General features: G+C 43.8%; 1 protein-coding gene across 8 annotated transcripts in view; it reads right to left on the bottom strand.

Annotated features, from left to right (window-relative positions):
- Positions 1-19,913, bottom strand: part of RASAL2 (RAS protein activator like 2) — a 189,362-nt gene that overhangs the window by 6,671 nt on the left and 162,778 nt on the right. For 3 of the 8 annotated variants that reach the window (XM_075507904.1, XM_075507899.1, XM_075507907.1), the window contains 9 exons: positions 16,774-16,918; positions 15,640-15,876; positions 14,733-14,934; positions 11,791-11,990; positions 10,068-10,929; positions 5,615-5,749; positions 4,032-4,234; positions 3,448-3,535; positions 681-711 (listed from right to left, as the gene is read on the bottom strand). In XM_075507904.1, the coding sequence (XP_075364019.1) occupies positions 681-711; positions 3,448-3,535; positions 4,032-4,234; positions 5,615-5,749; positions 10,068-10,929; positions 11,791-11,990; positions 14,733-14,934; positions 15,640-15,876; positions 16,774-16,918 (2,103 nt within the window). The remainder of the gene's footprint in view (positions 1-680; positions 712-3,447; positions 3,536-4,031; positions 4,235-5,614; positions 5,750-10,067; positions 10,930-11,790; positions 11,991-14,732; positions 14,935-15,639; positions 15,877-16,773; positions 16,919-19,913) is intronic. The other 5 variants (XM_075507905.1, XM_075507900.1, XM_075507906.1 and 2 more) reach the window with 3 other exon arrangements.

Raw genomic sequence — 19,913 nt, 5'->3', positions numbered from 1 at the left:
TTTGCTTTTCTCACTGGGCTTCCCCACAGGGGTAAGTGTTAGGGTGCAAAAACAAAGCCGAATTTAAGTACTGCTTGCATTACAGCCCTGGAGAGACCCAGCTCTGTATAGCAGAGCAAATGGAGGAGGAGGCACGAGAAATCAACAAACAGCAAGGCAGGCTATAGCCTGCCCTAGCACTTGCTCTGATCCAGTCAATGTAAGCAAGGAGAACAGACAATGGAGGAGTTAAGGGCCTTAGCTTTTCCTCCCGTGCTGAAATAAATCCTGCAAAACACAACTGCCTTAGCAGAAATGTGTTCTTCAGCAAGTTAAAGCTCCTCCTCCTTGGACTAAATTTCACCTGGAATATATAATTTAAAATTAAAATTTATTTCCAAAGAATATAGCTTTCCAAATAGTTAAAAATGAAAGGCTGGTTATTTTCTGGCACTGATAAGTGCTCACTATGCTGGTTTGCAAAACAGCTGGAAATCTACACTTGGAAAATCAATCTTAAAAGCATGAGCTTGGTGAGCAGAGGCATCTTCTCACTCAAAGGAAAATTCAACCTAACAAACATGTCTCTAACACAGATGAGTTGGGCACAGGGAGTGGGAGGAGCTGGAATGGGTAGGAGGTCAGTGCACTGGGCCAGGACTGGGTACTGCTCAGCTAGAGAACTGATTGGGTTTACTTGCCTGTTTGAATTATCTCATCCCCATTTATGACCTGTAATTTAACACAGCGGAGACGTCACTTGCAATAGCAACTGGGCTAGTACTCTTTGCAGCTCCGCTGCTCCAAGGAGAGGTTTTAGCCAGACCTAGCCCCTGCTCAGTCAGGGAGGTCCAGAGACAGCCTCTGGAACCACAGCGCACACGAGGCGCTGCCCAGAGCCAGTGCGATCAGCACGTACACTGAGAACAAGGCTGTCCTTGTGCATCAGTGCAGTATTGGGTGCTGTACCTGACCACAAGGCAAAAGAGCAAATCCTGAAAAGCATCTTGTGGTGATGTAACTAAGCACAAGAAGCCCGGGTTAATGCTGTTTCCTAGCAGCCATTTAACTCTTTAAACAGGTATAATAAGCCAGGTTCCAACTCCACTCCATAAATCTCACATAAAAAAGACCTTTTCTTTCCTAGCCGCTGCTATATCCCTTTGCCAAATGAACCACAGACTAAGAAAAATCTTGCAAGCACAACTTAAGAGGGATTGCTACAGAACCCAGCAAACACTTGGGCTCCTCTGGTGTGTCTGTTCTGAGTCTTTCATCAGTTTCCTCTTCTGCTCAGGTACCCATGAAACGGCAATGACAACAAAGCTTCCCCCATGAACTGGTTGATACTGAAGCAGCTAAGGTTTGCTGAGGGCCTTGCTTGCCCAAGTGGCTAACAGCAGCACTTCAGGAGAAAAAGTGTCAGATTAAAAGAGGAATCATTAATGTTACTGTTTTGCTACTGGTTTTTTTCAACAATTTCCACTGCAGGTGATAAATGATGCATCATTTGATCAAGTGTGATCAAGGACCACACCTTTCCAGCCCTGAGGGTTTGAAGCTTTCACAAGTCAGCAGTAGTCCCCTCTGCCAGCTGGTGACACTGAGGGATCAGACTGGTCCACTCTCTCCCTTGCTGGTCCATAACCTCACACCGAGGCTGAGAGCCTGCTAGCATAGACAGGTAACAAAGGGAAGGGCAAGTTTCTTATTCAGTCACAATCTCTCAAATCCTCCCCTCCAAAAATCACTTTTTATGAGTTTGCTCAGTGCCCCTTTCACCTTCCTGAGGCAGATGAAAAAGGCATCACCTCCTTCAAAAAGCAAGCTGCTGTTTGGATGAGCTGCCATTCCATCAGCATGTAACAGCAAGATGCCCTGACGGTGCCTATCTCCAAAAAATGGCCCAGCACGTTCAACTTCTACTCCAGCTTCCACTTGCGATACTTCTTGATCAGATTAGAGGCTGCTGTACTGTTCCCCCACCACAAAGAAAATAAAAAAATACAGTGACTGACTACATTCCTGTTCATTCTCCAGCACTGCACTCTCCCACTTCGCATTTTGAGTGCAAGTCCTCACAGAAAGGATTTAATCTTGAGCTGCATCTAGAAAGGGTGACTACACTGGTGTCTCCATGTAGAGCACCTTGCACAGTAACTAGGACCTACATATGGTGTAATTCCTGTAGGATTTTCTTTTTATTCTGCAAGGCTAGGTAACAGAAGTGCCATGTTATTGTACACAAATGATTTATTCAGATTAGATGGCATGGATCCAAAAATCCAGCTTTCAAGAACAGTCTTTCTGAAGAACTATGGGAAAACGGGCAGAGGCAGCAGGAAAAACAGAACTTATCAAATTATCAAAAATAAACCTGCTATAAATATGCTCCTAGTGTTACTGGGTTTTTAAAAACACAGCTTTGTTTCTACTTTATATTTTTCCTACAGTTCCATGTGAGCTCAAACATTTCTATTATTGCTGGCCATTCAACAGGAAAAAAATGGCCAGCGTATGCCCTTTTGTGCTCACTTATGCCTATATTCTAATACACCCATACCATCTTTAACAACGTTCAACTGAGGGCTCCCCCCCCCTTTGTGTAGGGAAACAACTTTCTGAAATAACTTGGGTTATTCCTGAAACAGGTAGTCTTCTTGAGATTATCTATTAAGGAAAGTTTACAGTTGGAACTACTGAAAAGCCCAGAAGCAGGAAAGATGTCCTCCAAATGCAAATATCACAAACATAACATGGCAGGCAGCTATCAGGCCAGTCTCAGGTTCTGTTGTACAAGCTTTGCTTTCTGGGATCAGCACAGACACAGAAGAAAAGCTGAAACGATCCCACACAATACACCCACATGCATTGCCCACTGGGGTCCCACTTTCCACAGTTAACTTGTGTTGACTGAGGCAAGCACTGCAGGTTTGTGGCAAACCGGGCATTTCTCCAGGGCTGACGTGGACAGTCAGATGGGGTGAAATGCCACATATGACATTATACAGGGCAATGCTCCATTGCAAGCATTCTCTTTTCTTGACTCGAACGTTCAAAGCCATGCTTTTAGCTTGCATAGCTGAGATGCATGCACATGGCAATTAAACTATACTGGTATGAGGCACAGCTTTTCCAGAGCTCCCAGGCCCACACTTGGAACAATGTCTACAAAATGCACTGCTATTCCTTTACCCCCTTGGGATCTCACAAAGTGGAAAAGGTTTTGGAGAAGTGATCAGTCCTGTGATTTGTTGTCAGGCTTTCTCAAATCCTAGTGTCAGACAGTACAGTCTTTATTAATTAAAAAACCCAATTCTCTCCTAGAAGGCCGTAAGTCACATGTGCAACACCATGGGCCAACACTGGCTTGGGAGCTAAATAACAATGCTGGGGGGGGGAGGATAGGGGAAAATAACGGGTTCTATGCACAGAACACTTGGTTCTTGGAGATCCTGAGCTCCTTACCTGTGCGTCAATTATTTTCTGCTTTGCATCGATGACAGCTTGCATCTCTGCATGATCCTTCTTCAGCTCCTCTTCAACTGCCATGAGTCTGATGAGCAAAAAGAGGTACAAATTAGGACAGTTTAATACTATTCCAGTGTGTTTCAGGTACTCTGGCCTATTGGTTTGATTTCCCTGATTGTCCTGGCTCTGCAAGAGAAGAATTCTGCTGCACTCGGAAAAGCTTATCTATCCATCCAACACTCCCAATTGCCTAACCTTGTTATTCTCAAAATGGACATTGCCAAAAATGCAACTGCTCTGAGAAACTACTGCCTTGAGTACAGATTCCAAACAAAGCAAAAAGACCAGGGTCTTTTTGACAGAGATCAGGGTTAAAAATTTCTAAGTCTTTTCCTTCACTCTCCCGGCAATCTGAGGCAAGTTTCCACACCTGCATCCCTGTTTCTTCATCTCTAAGGCAGGATGGTATCAGTCCAGAGATGTCAAGAAGCCGATGCAACTACCTTCTTCAGTGTCAAAGACAACACATGACACAGGGGAGCTGCTTGTCCTACACAGTCCCAAACTTTCCAAAGCCTCACCTGCTGATGATACTTTTCATCTGGCTGTCCTTCTCCTCCTGTTGCCTGCGCAGTCTCTCCTCACTGTCTTCCAGCCTAGACTTGTACTCCATCAGCAGCTTCTGCATTTGCTGCTCTTGCACCAGGAGCCGCCGCTCATACTCCTCCAGCCGGCGACTTGATACCTTCAGGCGCTCCTTCAGCTTTGCTATCTCTTGTTCATACTGCAGGTGGAAGGAAAGACAGAAAGAATCAGATGCAAAGCAAAAAGGAAGAGATCGGATTGTTATAATCTTCTGCTGCTGTTCAGAGAAGGATATTGTTTTTTTCATGAAAAATAAATTTACAGAAGTAAAGGAAATGACAAGCAAACAACTGTAGGCAACCACAGACAAGGAGCACGTAGGCTCCCATCGAGCATTAAGCTATTCCCACACTGTAGGATGTCACTCTGTAGCATAATTTAAACAGAGGGCTCTGACATGGCTCCTCAGCCCTGACCAAAAACATCCCCAGTTACTCCAGACTCAAGCAGTTCCCGGACAGAAGCTGCTAATAGTGCTCAACTGTAAAAATGTCCTGGGGTGACCAAACTTACAAAATGGACCAGTATGGGACCCAAACAAGTCATTCTACAGGGCCTAATCAAGGCATGAAACCACGTGTGAAGACAGAGCAAATTATTCACTACAGAACCGAGCCTGTAAGTTTACTTGGCTGAGGTTTTGTTGTTCGACTTACTGTCTCTGTGGACAAAATCACTTCTGCAATAGTGCAATGAATCTCAACATATTCCACTTTGTTTGGGTTCATTCACTTTTCCTAATAATCCTATGCTCCTGCTTCTTGTCCACCAAATGTTCTCCTCCTTTCTCCCTGCCTTCTCAAAATGCCAAACCTCTTACTAAACTACTTCACCATAACAGCATATGGATGTAACTGTATTTGGAAAAGTGGTATCTACTCCTGAAAATAAATACGCTTTAAAAAAAAAAAAAGATCATGGACGTTTCTGTGCAGCCCAGAAACACTGTACTACCTCGATGACAGGCATTTGCCTCAGGTGAAGCCCAAGACAAAATTTGAATGCAACTACTGATAAAGACTGAATTGCATTTACAGAGTCTTGTACAATCACTTACATATCCTAAGCTATACTCAGTCGGGTTAATAATTGTGACTTTTTTTTTTAATGGAGTTTAATGATCACTAAAAAGTTTTGCAAGCATAGAAAAATGGCAGTATGCTGTAGCTATAGTGTTGTCATAAAAAATAATTACTTGAGCAGGATCTAATACAGTTAGGCAGTGTGACTCATGATGCACATAGTGCCAAATACCAGCCTGTAACGTACAAACTCTCAGCTATGTCAGTTTGCACCCATTTGACATGCTACAGCCTGTGTGTGGGTTAATTTATAGTATGGGATACCATACTACAGAAATGTGTGACAGCATGTACAGCAGGAAGTTATGCCAATACAACCTGTGTTTGAAAGCATGACTCTGTCAAAGCAGTGCCTGAAAGCTGTTCTGAACTCGGCTGTGGAGTGGACAGGACTCACTGTTGGCCCTTGAGTTGGCTGCATACAGAATAAAATCTACCTTCTCAGCATGCTTGACTTCATCTGGATTCTGCTCGGCGTCCTCCTCTACTTCTTCATACTGTCCATTATTGAGAACCCATGCAGCTGTCCTTTCCACTGGTGACATTGTGGCAGAGTCCACAGGTGACTGAACCTAGAGCAGAGATACCTGTAAGCATTTTTCAGAGAAACTACAGACAAATCAGCTCTAAAATCCAGTTTATTTGGAGGAGAAAAGTGACCATGAATCTGACAGTCTCGAAGGATCCCCAAAATCTCTCTTCATCCTCCCTTGACTTTGGACCCACTTACTTGAGTCCCTCTAAAACCAATGTACTTGAGAAATTTTTCTTCCTCGCTAAGTGAGCTTTGCTCTGGAAAAGTTCTTGTTTCCAAATCCTGTTCACTTCCACCTTTCCCCTTTGCCAGATTTTCAGTAAGGCTTTCTCAACCTGTGATTTCTCTCACAAAAAAACCAGAGCGACAAAGCTTTGCTTGCAGCCTGTTCAGGTAAGACACCTTAGTTTCTTTGGAGTACTGAGGAGCTTGACTTGGGAGCAGCTTTCTCAGCCAGGCTGGAGACAGACTGCGAGAGAGGATGGGGCTGCATGGCTTGGATACGAAACAGCACAGCAGTACTTAAAAGTGGCAAAGAGTTGTAACATTATCACTGTAGTGCCTATCAGATTTAGATGGTCTATTGTAGCATATACACCCAGACAAGGCTGTGAAAGTAAGTCAGGGCCAGCAGCGTTTACTAGAACTGTAAAACATCATCAGAGGCTATCCTCTTTAAGGGAATCCAAAAAGCAAGCCAAGAAAAGAAACAAGAAACTCTCCACCCGTCTGGGGAAAATATGGCTTGCTACAAATTCCAAGCAATTTTCAAGGACAAAGACAAGTTTATAAGCACAGGAATTAGCATAATTACCCCTGAAAGAGCAACACTGTCTTAACTTTTTGAGAAATGCGGAAGAGCAACTTTGCCCCCCGCCTCCCCCCCCAGCCCTGTAGCTTCTTTTTGTGCTCAAGCAGCTCTTCAGCTCACTGCCTCATTTCAGTATTGTACCAAAGTGAAATGTGCTCCATGGCAGGGGGATTTTGAAGTCTGAGTTTCAGCGAGGAGTTCTTTATGGGAGAGTAACAGCTTCTCTACATGAGTCAGGTGAGGGATCATGTCAACCTCCATTTCTATTTCTCTTGTTCATGAGGACAGGGCTGGCGAATGCTCCGTACATCCTATGCCAGCTCTGGCCAGAGGATCTGCCTGCAACAGCTCAGCTGTCCTGAGCAGCGACGAAGACTCCAGCACTGGAATAAGCCTCAGGAAAGATGGGTATAAAGGCAAAGGAAAGGAGTAGGAATTAGGCAAAAATCCCTAGATTTAGGCAGAGGTCTTTTCGCTAGAAGGAAGTCTTCACAGCAGAAAGGCTAATAGCCCCTTTCAAGTGCAGTGTAACAGCCTGGCAAAGCTCCTTAGCTAGATTTTTTTGGCGGTATTTGCTGTGAGGCAGCCATAGCAAGGGAGACTATGAACTGTGTGTGGCTCTGCCACCAACAGGCTCTTCTTGGAGGCAAATACTTTGGCTCTAGGAATTGCTGGAGGAATTAGGAACAGCTATGGATGAACAGTGTCACTGTTCACTGGAGTTATGGAGGACTAAGATAGCAGAAGGGTGACTATAAACTACATCACCAGCCTTGTAACAGACTGCTGATCACCAGCAAACCTTGCCAAACAACCTTGCAAGCTGTAGGACAGAATATTTTCAGCAGCCAAGCTCAGAAAGCCTACAAAGACCAAGTGGATGGCAAGCACTTCACATGCTAATGGGTTATGAGTTATACTCTAATAATAAAGAGAAAAAAGAAAAGCCTGCTAGGAACGTGTATTAATTCCCCTCTTTGCCTCTCTTCCAGAGGAACAGACTGACATTTCTGTTCCCACCTACCTACTAAATGGAAATGGAAGGCAAAAACTGACCTCTCCCAGCAAACAAAGGGCCTAGCTCTATATTCAGAAACAAATGGGACTTGTAGAGAACAGAGTCTAATAATTATAACGCCCACAAAGCATGCCCAGAAAGAACATGCCCTATTTCTCTTTTCTCTTTTTCTTTTTAAAATAAGAACAGAATTCCACAACACGATTTGCAATTAAAAGGACGCAATGGAATTTGCCTCAAAAAAATTTTGGCCACTTGATTTGGCACACTTCAAGACATTTCTCAAGGGTGTGAGGAAGGAAAGAACAAATTGATTTCTCTGAATAAAGTATGAGCAAGTACTCTAATGAATCCAGTGAAAACAATTAGTATGAAAAGTAGAGTGGAAAAATAAGTAGATGCACATCGCCTACAAGAGGGGGGAAGGAGACTGCCCTGAAGCCAGTCATAGTCGCAGGCATCTATGAAGCTGAATGTAAAAGTAACTGGAGAAGAGGGAAGTCCGAGATGTCATTTTGATGCTGAACAAGCAAAGGTAACTGATTTACTTGGGGACAGTCGAGTAATCAGCAATTTAAGATAAGAAGAGCCAGGGGTTTGCAAACAGCTAACTGAATGTTTCTTGTAAATACACGTAGGGCAGAAGCCACCCGTGTAAGGTGTACTCACAAAGACTGGAGATGCAACACCTGTACTTTCTCCTCCTTATTCTAACACCTTCAAAGTAAAGCCTTCTTTGTGTATTTGTGTAGGCACTTCCCGTAACAAGCCCTAAGGAAGGGCACCAGCTCCCCAGGGATTTTGGCTAGGACACTGCACAGAACCATACAATAAAACCCAGTAGATCATACAATACAGGTTCACACTGGACACCTGAGGACTGCAAAGGGAGTTTATCCTTCAAATTTATCCTTGTTACTGGCCTAAAAATTTCCTAAAACACACACTCCAAAGGAGGACACAAACATATGCACTTCAAATAATATGCAATTACTTTTTTTGGTATTACTAACTTGGCATAATAGCCTTTGCTGTGTGATTCAGTGTTTCTGATCTCCTTGTACTTTAATGAACTGGAGGTATCAAAGTAGTTTTGAAGCCCTGATTGCTCCTGGGTTCCCAGGCATCATCCAGATTTTCCTCCTTTTAACTGTAGCATTCAGGAGTTTGCCAAGAAAGCTACACCAACAGGGATACCAGTAAAACCTTTGGCAGAGCAGGAGCTCACAGTAGCAACTAAATTCTTCTGCCAGCTTTACCTTACAAGCCAAAAGCCTTCCCCCTGCATAACCATGTCTTCACCAGCGCTTTTGCCAACAGGGCTACGTCAGCAAGGAGGACCGTAACCTCCTGCTCCTTGTGGATGTAGCTTCACCAGCAGCTTGGTGCAGTCTCAACCTCAGGGGCTGCAACTTTCTGGAGTGGAAGTCCTCACTTGTGCATGTGTGCAAAGCAGCATCCTTTCTAGAAGGTCTTGTGGAAAGCAGGAGCTTAAAAAATTTCCTTCAATACTAGGTAAGGTAAATCAAACATGACCATGTTTACCCTCACAGTGACCACAGAAGAAAACACTTAACCCCAAGGAATAGCGCAGGTGTTGCTCTCAAGAGCCTCACCCTGCCCAGCTGATAAGTCTGTATGCACTAATATTACATTTTGAAAAACCACCACCTTCCCTCTGACCTGCAGATCGAGACATTTTCTACCTTTGCTGTAGTGCCAAGCATTTAAAAACTCATTTTCTCTTTAACATTAAACTAATTTAGGAAAAGATTTTAATACACAGCAAATCACAACAGGAATTTTCTACCTTTTTTTTTTTTTTTTTTTTTTTTAAGGTAAAGGAATGCTGGCTTTTTGACAGGAAAATCTTGATTTACAGTTGCCTATGAACAACTGATAAAGTGCATTAGGAGTTGGTACATATAAGCACTCCTTTCCAGAAAGTGTTTGTATTATTCATAGTTTGGGATGATTAATGAAAAAGCAGTATTTATTTGGGGACCAGCAATAGATTGTTGCATCGTGGTGAAATAAAGATTTCTCCACACTTAGGACAACTGTACTTACTTATTATTTTGGCAGCAGTTTATTCTATGATATTTTATCTTTGTTTATTTCTCTGTTTTTAGGTAGCTATGCTTTTAAATTAGCACCGCAGGGCAAATGCATTCTCACGTGGCAATCTTAATTACAATGTGGAGCAAAGCTTCTTCTATTTTTTTTATTCAGGGAAATTTCAAGTTTTGTTTTTTTTCCGCAGGCTTGCTGCTACCTTAGTAAATGCAAAACACTTTTTTTTAAATTTAGTACGAAAGCATCAAAAAATAATAGGTAAGCTAGGCTTGCCAAGCTTGTAAGGGTAACGAGCACAACTATTCCTTACATTTGCTACTGGCCACTTGCTTAAGTGCCAGTACTCTTGATTCAACTCAATTCAACTCAAAGGTCAAAAGGCTTTGAAGGTCAATGCAGCAATCAGCTAAACATCAAAGCAGAAAGCGCCTGGAAAAAGGCTTTCCTTACCTGCTGCGTTTGTTGCCTCTGAATTGCCCTCACCTTTGGGACAGGGCTCTCTCTAGAGGATGAGGACTGCTGCCGGGACCGGCTCCCATTCTGAATGGGTTCAGTCACCATGGCCCCCGACACTCCCGACATGCTGCCCGTGCTCCGCAAGGAAGCACTGTGTGGCAAGGACTGCGGTGCTTTGGCCCTGGCACCCAGCCCAGCTTGGTCCATTTTGCGGATCTGTGCTTGGCTGCTGCTGTTCTGGCGGGGCAGCGCAATGGGGACGTGCTTGTCTGGGACCGTCTGGCGCCGGGAGAAGTCCTCGCTCTGTGTGCTGCGCTTGGTGAAGTCCTCCATGCTGCTGTTGCTGGGTCCGCTAAGTTTGAAGTCTTCGCTGTTGCTTCGGCTCCGGGAGCTGGCAGTGCTCAGGTTCTCCAGGCTGGAGTCCACAGAGGCCTTCGGCATCGGCGGAGTTGGGTTGTTGAGATGGTAAACCGGGTTCTGGAATGACAGAGGCTGGAGGCTGCCCTGTTGGTTCAAAGCCGGGTGCAGAGGCCTTCTCACCTGGGGAGCACTCTGGGGTGTGCTCTGAGTTTCCCACAGCTGTTTGATGTTTGCCACCTGTGTGATAGAGAGCTGGCTGCCGGCCAAGCGCAAAGGCACATCGTGCATAATAGAAGCGTGGTCACTGTGAGCCGTGTGAGGATCCTGGAGGTCCATGAGAGAGATGCTACGTCCATTGGGCAAGATGCTTTCCCTTTCATCCTTATCTGAGTAAGTCATGCTCTGGGTGGATGCCTGCTGAACCAATAGTAAGGTCTTGCCCCTAAAATATCCATCTACATTTTCCTGGGTTGGAGACTTCATCTTATGCAAGTCACTGTGGAGTGGAAAGCAATTTGGTTAATTTTTAAGCAGCCAAGACCCTGAGAGATCTGTTCCAGAGAAGTCCTTCTACCTCATTTAACCTCCTCCCCTCATACGAAAGCTTCAAGGAACTGTATTTCCTTTTATGAGCTCTTTGTGTTCAAGTCGGAACACACTCTTCCTTAATTACCACTTATCTTTGAGAATTATATTTGATTCAGGAAGTGCTTCATCTTTATTTTTTTCACAGGTGAAATGCAAACCATTCCCAAAGTTGTGCGAGGACTCCTGCAGATCTAAATGTAAGCTCGGAGGGCAGACACTTCCACGTGACAAAACTGGCCCTCATACCTGACAGCACAGAAACTACTCTGAGACCACAGTATCCACGCTCTTTGGCAGTTCTGCCATGTCACAGCTTTCTGCTTCAGACTAACAGCGATTACAGTGTGAGAAATGCTGCACTAAACAGAGGAAGGGCTATTTTTGCTATTCCACCGGTAGCAAGTTCCACCTACAGCCCAGTTTTTCCATTAGTAGTAAACAAGCAGCCTGCTCACCAGAAGGAAACATTATGGCTGACTATGCATCTGGTCACTCAGACTGGCAGTAAATTGCAAAACTGTTTTTTAGCAGCTGAAGTCATTGACTCCTAGAGACATGTTTGAGTCCCGGGTAAGTCAAAAGCTTCAGGTCTCCAGTGCCACCTTGTGCACCCTCTTACTGGGACTGTGTATTCTCCGTGACAGAGGCCCAAGCTCCCCGCTCCTACAGCTGGCCTGGGCAGACAGTTCCGGTGATGAAGCACTCAACTCTTAACAGGCTTAACAGCCCCCTTACCCACATCTTCCCTTGAGCTCTGGCTGTTACATACCCATCAGTGGGGTCCTCAAATATCTTCTGAAGCCCTGAGGAGAGACTGCCACTGACGTTTGGACTAGAGCTGTGCTCAGTGAAACGCCTCAGCTGCTGCTGTATTGGTGTAGGGTTGGTCATTGATTTGGTGATATCAGCAAGAATACGAGGAAGAGGTCCCAGTTTTGCCACGGTCGCCTGTAGGAAGGAATTTTCACCCTAATTGGACAACAAGCACCGCGACATCCGCCAGTTTTTTTTGATAACGATGCACAGAGGCGGAGGGGTGGAGGTGGAAGGAAGGAGGGTGGGTGGTTGTGTGCGGGTGTGCCAGGACCGTAATGCAGTGTTACGGAGCAGCGTAACCACGGCGACGAGATGGATGGAGGAGACGAAACGGGGTGCAGCAGACATTGAGGAAAGAAAAGGAAATAGAAAAGAAATTAGGATTGACCCCCAAAAATAAAAATCATGCTCAATAAAACAAAACTATTGCCATTCCAATGCAAAACTATCATGCAAAGCAAACTAAGTCCAGGGTGGGTGAGGTCAAAGTGAAAACTACGGTATCTACTCATTAAAGGGCATTCAAAGACTACAGATTCAGCTAGTGGGGGGAACTTTCCAGGCAAAGGGTGTCATGTGGTAAAGGAAATGCATGCCAACAGACAAGGGGATGCGGCATTCAGGGGGATCATGAGAGAATCACAAGGGTTGAGGGAGATGGGGAAAGGAAGGTTTTCATTTCGTAAGCCTTTTGCTTTTGGCGTCCTACACTGATGCCATCTTCTGTAGCACCCTGTTATCAAAATCTACGGCATTCTTCCCTACTTAAGAGTGAAAAATAACTCATGAAAACACCAATGATCCCAACATTATCACATCAGCCTGGGATTAAATGTGTAGCTGTTTGTTCAATTACGTGTTAGCTCAGCGTTGCCCAGGCCTAGGGTAAGAGCAGCTGACCTTCCAGCAAGGAAGGCTGCTCGTTCAGGCTCTTTATCCTTCTCCCCTCTTTGGGTCCCTGCTGGTTATATCATCTACAGGGCATCTTCAGCCTCTTGGGAGTGCAGGAAGGAGGTGAAAGTGCTGGAGGTTTATTATAAAGTAAAACTCTGCTGCAAAGATAATGTTCTTTTCAAAGATATCCTTATTTTTCCTGTAAGCAGGTATTCAGTCAGTTTGGCTCCAGAGAAAGGTCTCTTTACAAACACTTTCATATAGCACTTCTTCTGTGTCTATTAAAATCTCTGAGGTGACTTCTCTCATCATTTCCCAGTCATTACCTACAGTAAAGCAATGTAACTTTACCCCTTAATTCTTTTTAGCAAACCACTACACCATCTCCCAAGGGCCTGTTAGGGTAGATCTATGCGTCTAACCTACAGAAAGGGCAAAGCAGATCTGCTTTGACGGTTTATCCAGGTCTGGCTCCTCCCTTTCCTCGCTGCCCAAGACATTTACGACCCTTGCATTCAGAGAACAGCTCACAGCAAGTAACTAACACCAAGTCCAAAGATCCATTTGCAGTTCTAAAGACTGGAGCTGGGTTTCTCTTGACCTACCACCTGACCAGCTGGAGGGAGATGGCAGCATTCCCTGCACTGGTGGGTTTACCCCAACTTGTAGAAATGGAGGATCCGGTCTTTTGAGTGCTCACTTTGCCTGTTCTCCTGAGGCTGCTGAACCATCTTTATAGCTGACTTTGCTGCCTGTGACATTTTGGACATACACTGTGTGCATGTATGAGGGAAATGGAAAAACAAGACCATAAATTGTTATCAAACTATGATTAACTAAGATTAATATATATTGCCTTTTTGAGTCAAGGACATTGCAATTTACTCTGATGCAACAAGCCCTGTTTTTTGGTTTCTGTTTTAAATAATGTACTGTGAGAAAATAGATACCCAACAAATAACTATTTTGGCAAACCTTAATGGAATACAAATATTAAGAGTGCATTGCAATTCACCTCACCTCTCCAGTTTCAAAAGAAAGAATAATATAAATGGAATATGGACAAAATAATGCACCTCTAAAAGTTGAAAAATGGAACACTTCCAAGCACTTGCAAAAAAAAAAAAAAAAAACAAAACCCCGACAAAAAAACCCCCCAAAAACCGACTCACAGCTCAGCTTTGCTAGGTCTTATCAACTACCTTTGCTATCAAGGTTTTAACGATTTTGGATCCTGCAGAGCCACATAGCTAAGGAAGAATGAACTACTGTCTTTTCTCCTTCTATAGCTAAATGGAAGCAATGCTTATTGTTGGCGATGTCTATTGCGATCAGCAGAACAGAATCTGAACAACGCATATGACCACAGCACAATACATAGCAGAGAGCATCTTGCTTTTTTTACAGGATAAAACTGAGAGTGGAACCAGGTTTTTACATGCCATGCTCTTGTATACTAAAAACTAATCCAAAGACTACAGAAATGAGGACATCCCAACAGGCTTTGGATCAGGTCTTTAATGAGAACAGTTCTGCCTGCCCAGCACGTTACTCCATCAGAGCTGGGCAGGGCAGGGCCGGGTGTGTAGCAAAGCACCTCCATTAGCATCAAAAAGGGCACTGCAACATTTTCATTTTCTGTCCAAACACCCTCCCTTTTTTCCAGCTCGCTTATGAGAAAGGACCGTCTGCTCTGGGAATTCCAGGTCTACTTTTAAGCGCTGCCCCCTCCACCATTTAACACCCATCCTTACTTAAGGCTCTGCAAAGTGTTTGCACTACTGCTGAAGACCAGCCACTTCACATGCCCTGCTTTAGCCCCTTATCTGAAATCACGGAAAGAACAATTGTGAAATACCACTATCAAACATTCCTCCCAAAAGCTGTTGAATAAGTTCTCCCCAAAGCAGGCTTCAGCTGCTCCCTTGATGTTTCCTAGTGTTTACTGCTGCTACGATACAATTGCCAGGTTCACCCTCCCGGGCTTCCAGCCTGCTTTACCTTATCAAGTTGGGACACAACCTCCCATAAGAGGGAATGCAAAACTGAGAGCTCTCTGCCCAGGTCGATGTAGCCCTCAAATCCAGGCATGTTTGAGATGGTATCTGGATTAGAGATCTCCAGGAGAAAACGCTTCATTCCTCCCCACTCGTGTTCCAAAAAATCATTCATGAAGGCCATATACTCTTCCTTATTACCAAACCTGCAAGAAAGGGGAGGGGGGGAAATCCAGTCAATAACCTCCACACAAAACACAGAGTACAAGTGCTTACAGACAATTACTTAAATGCTTAACTTGAGACCTGTCTTTCTGAAGATTCGGTCTGGGAGAAAAAAAAAACGGGCAATTTAAGAGATTCACTGCTTTCTTGGACTTATTTAAATACTAGTAATTCACTGTTCATATTATGATCAAGGGCTCAACACATCTCTCCCCCCTCCCTCCCACAGACACCCTTTCTCTACCCCCTTTCTCTGCATCCCCTCCCCTGTAACAGACATGCCATGCCCTTTGTATCATTCAGATGGGAATTTTGGAGGAAGAAAGGAGGAAAATCATGATCCTTGGTGGGAACAGGCTTTTTTTCTTTTGAAATAGCATACGCACTGACATGCTAATGCACGGCTCTTCTTGGTTTTATACTGTCCCCCCTCTACTGAATTCAACGCAGCCCAAATCTGCATGTGAAAAGGAGAATTTATCTAGCTCAGCGCTGAGGTGTCTCAAGGGGAACAGTGTCCACATATAAGTGAGAAGTTTCCTCCTTTTCTAAAGCTGACTTCAATTTGACAGAGAATCAACTGCCTGCAAACATGACTACCAAGCAGGGCTCTCCTTGCTCCATAGTAACCTGCAGTGACTTGCACGCCTAGAGGCACAGATTTCAGTTTTATTGTCACCACCTACTTAGCAAAATTGGCGAGATTCTGAATGACTTTAGCAATAAGTGTGAGTGTGCGAGATGTCCGGTCGTCAGGATACTCCTGCATGAGGCTAAAGAGGCTGGGGGACATGATAGCAGGGCACAGGAAGCGGAGGAAGAGGGAGGCACTGATCAGGCGTTCACTGATGTCCTGTTTGCCCCTGCTCAGGCACTGCTGCTTCCAAGATGCAAATACCTCCTTCAGCTCACGAGGGAACACACTGAAAAACAATAAACCAGGAAATAAAATCGCATGGGCAATGAGATGCAACAAGTGGAACTGGTGACTAATCACCTAAAATAATTATCTGTGAGAAAACATCATCGGCTCTTTTTTGTTTTTCCCTTTTCTCTCTCTAGGCTAGGAAATGTCATTAGGCATCTATTCTTAGATCCCCATTTAATCTGGTGATAGTTAAGTAGTCTTTAAAGCATCCCTTGTTCATATATGTTAAGTGAAGCCATTTTCAGACACACTGATTTGCAAGCTAAGAACTACTTATCCATCACTACCCTGGAGCAAACAGGGCATCAGAATATTAAAAACAAACTGAACCAAGCTGAACTCATCTCCATAACTGAAATTCTTATTTTGCTTGTTAAGCTCTCTCAATATTTCACATGTGCTTTGTCCTGAAGCAGAAAGGCCCTTCTTCTTTCACTGCTACTCAGAGATTAATAGAAATCTCTCTGCCAGTGTTTCCTCCCTGTGATTTCCTGTTCAATTCTACAGATCTACAGGGTCTGAAAGTTTTCTATACACATCAAAACTTTCAGCTTTTTATTCCAAGTTCAAGCTAAGCTGTTATCTTCTCACTTTATTCCCTCCTTATTCAGCCTCAGCTCAGTATGTGTTCCCTTGGCAAAGTATTTCAGCAGAAGCTCCTGTCAGGTACAGTGCGTGGGCCTGGAACCCCTCAGTTTGGGCACAAGTTCCACCTGCAATATGGTGTCACACATAGGAAGTTAGTGAGGAAAGGAAATGAAGGCAGTCTCAGTAGATAGATGGGTCTATGCTACTTCCTTGTACAACTGCTGTTTTCTCATCTTCAGAGGAGGAATGGGCACCCTCTAAGCAAATAATCTAATGGGGGAGAAGGGGAGGGGAGATGCCTCACCAGTAAGAATTGATAATCTTGCAGAAGGCCAGCTCACAACACATTTTCAGGTTGCTCTGATGATCTGTTAATTCACTGGATGAACATTTGCTGGGATCCACTTCACAGTTTTCATCTGACTCATACAAAGCCTTGATAAACTCCCCTGGACAAAGGCAAGAGGATGACAAACCAGGGTAGTTACATGAAAAGCCTCCTTGACACACCTTTAAATGCTGCTTGTGCCTTTCCTTGGCAACTGCCTCTTCTGCTCCCTGCGTCTGCAATACAGCCTCCAGACACCAGATGTTGGGGACGCGACTCCTCCCAGCTCTTTCAGAACAGAGCACTTGCCATACCAGATCAGACGGCTGGTGCTCTGATGCTTCAGCCTCCTGTGCCCTCACTGCCCCCAAATACAGTTGCAGTAACAGGATGGCTTTGCTTATAAACCCTGCAGACACTTCACTTATAGCCTAAAGAATAGGATTTGACTCTGTATTCAAATTGTATTATCGACTATAAAATTATCCACAGTCTTAGAAATGAAGTTGTGCTATTTGTCTTCACAATTTCCCCAGGAAATGCACTTGACAATGCTATTTATTTTTATTATTTCTAAATTTACCATTTTTTAAAAATTTTAAAAAGTGTCACCTTGCTCTTGAATAAGAGTAATGCCCGAGTGCTAGCTAGAGACTGCTAATTTTCTCAACCTCTTATCAACACCTTATGACATTTTTATAGCCTGCCTCTTTCAAAATTCTTTGCATTTCTGTCATCCTTCTCTTACAGCATCACAACAGAAACTGGACACATACAAAACCAGACAAAGTTTCATTTGTTCGGCATATTGGAGTGAACTACTTACTAGTTTTCCTCCTATATATGCTAGTACACCAAGTGATTTTTAAACTGTTGTTGTTCACTAGGAAAAACTCTTTATTCATTCATTTAATGATTCAATGTCTCTTAAGTTCATCTCCTCAGATGATCTTGCTGACTCTGAGCTAACACCACGAGGCTTGTTTGTGCAAAAGGGTTTTGGTTTTTTGTCTTTGTTTTCATAAAAACCCTTAAACAACTCCCAACCCCGCTCTCTGAATCTCAAGTCGGCAGTGTTCTTGTAAGCAAAGCAGGCAGAACATTTTCTTAAGCTTTTTTTTTTTTTGCCCTGCTGAGGGCATCTAGATAACTTACTTGCAAAAGTATCGGCATCACTTCTGTTGAGCCAATTCTGTTTTAACTGTTGTTTACTGGATAATATTTTTTTTCCTTAAACACATTTGAAACTTACTCTTTGTGGTCCACAAGACCCTGCCTTAATCATATATTAAGATACTCCTACAGATGTATTGAATAGCTAACACCAAGTGTAATGTTGTTAATCCTTTCAAAGAACATGGCATCTGAGCAAAATGACATTTAAAACTTGACAAAGAATTACATGGGTATATTGTCATGAGCAACCTTGCCCTGAGCTACAGACAAGCTGGATGACCTTAGGGGGATTTTCCATCTCTCATGTCTATGATTTACAATCTTATCACTCAGCACCAATGCTCTAAATGATGTATTAAAAGTCATTAATTTTACAATATTTTTATGTAATTACTGCACATTAAGGGGCTTGCAGTCAAATGTAATATACTGGTCCCACAGCTGATCGTTCAGTCTGCTGAAAAGCATAGCACAAAGTAGTACGCTGCTCATTTCTCCATACCAGGCGAGAGCCTAGGACTGTGACTTATGCTCAGTGGTTCCACCCATGAGAATAAGACTACCAGAACAGGCTCATTACACTTAAGAAATGGCCAAAATGCATATAATCACAGACCTTACTATACTGACCCTTGGAGCAGTAATTTAGCCAACTATCTCCTTGATGACTTGCCAGCGTCTGGGATTGCTGAGGACAAGTGAGACTGCTGGGAAAGCAAGCTGCCCTTTTTTTTTTTTTTTTTGTGAAAGGATGTGGCATGGGACTTGGCTTTGGCCTGATCTTATTTCTCTCATATCAATTTCCAAAGCTTTCTTCATCCAAGAAACAACAGGGGGATGGGTGGCTCATTGTGCAATCTTGGGTAAGAAGGATTGTGTGGAGTTGGTAAAAGCTAACTGTGGCAAGCCTGTGAGTTTCTCTGGAAGAGAGCATTCACATTCTGGTCCTCTTTATTGCAATATTATTTGTGTGGACAGTAACTGCCAAGGCAGTGGCTTATGACTAGAGCAGAACCTTTTGGTGGAGAGGGGACAATAACAGTTATCAGAATCCACCCTGGCATGTAACCATGGGCATTAAGACCCCGCCAGGTGAAAGGAGTAGGGCATCACAGGTTGGCCAGGCAGTTTTAATGAGGCAGTGAATAAAGAGCACTTTGGATAAACACAGGCAGAAGGCTCCCTAGACAGTCTACATCTTGATCTCCTGCCCTGTGCTGCTCAGTAGCCCTGCAGCCCCACTCCCTCCAGCCATGTTTATCTAAGGGTTTTTGTTGGGGCAAGGTACCAGTTTAAAAGGTTAACATAAACGTTTATGAATTAATTGCTCCGTGGCAAAGGTGAAGGCTGAGCAAGTCCAAGGGTCACTCTGGAACATGCCAGCATTACCAATAGTTGCAGCTGAAGCATCTGGAAATTAGTTTTCTTGTACTACCTGCATTCAACAGAAGTGCTAGGGTGGGCATCTCACACTTAACACTTGTTAACACCATAGCTAACATTTGCTGTTAACTACAACAGCAAGGGAAAGACACTGAGTGGGGATGCCCCAGCAATATGTAGTTGTGGATGAGAACTTGGGTCGTCAACCAGATACCCCTGAGTATATCTAGCCCCCTAGGTAGTGGCACTTTGGCCTAAAGTGATTGCAGGAGCTTCTTTAACATAAAGGGAGATGAGTGAAATATATGCTTCACATTCATAACCCTTTCTGAAATCTCCACCTAATTGTATCACACATGGTACCAGATTCACTCCTGACACCCCAACATAAGGTATTGGTCTCAATTTCCTCTGTTAAACTTTGTGTCAAAATCCCTTTTTTAAACCTGTTCGTATATCAGATGGAACAATCACCACTGCCCACAAATCATCTGCAGTATTATACCTCTTCACCACAACTAGAGACACAAAAGGAGGTTACCCAGAAAATCATAATG

This window comes from Mycteria americana, chromosome 7 (assembly GCF_035582795.1).
Source record: "Mycteria americana isolate JAX WOST 10 ecotype Jacksonville Zoo and Gardens chromosome 7, USCA_MyAme_1.0, whole genome shotgun sequence".
Taxonomy (NCBI): domain Eukaryota; kingdom Metazoa; phylum Chordata; class Aves; order Ciconiiformes; family Ciconiidae; genus Mycteria; species Mycteria americana.
This window is presented reverse-complemented; position numbering and strand designations above follow the sequence as displayed.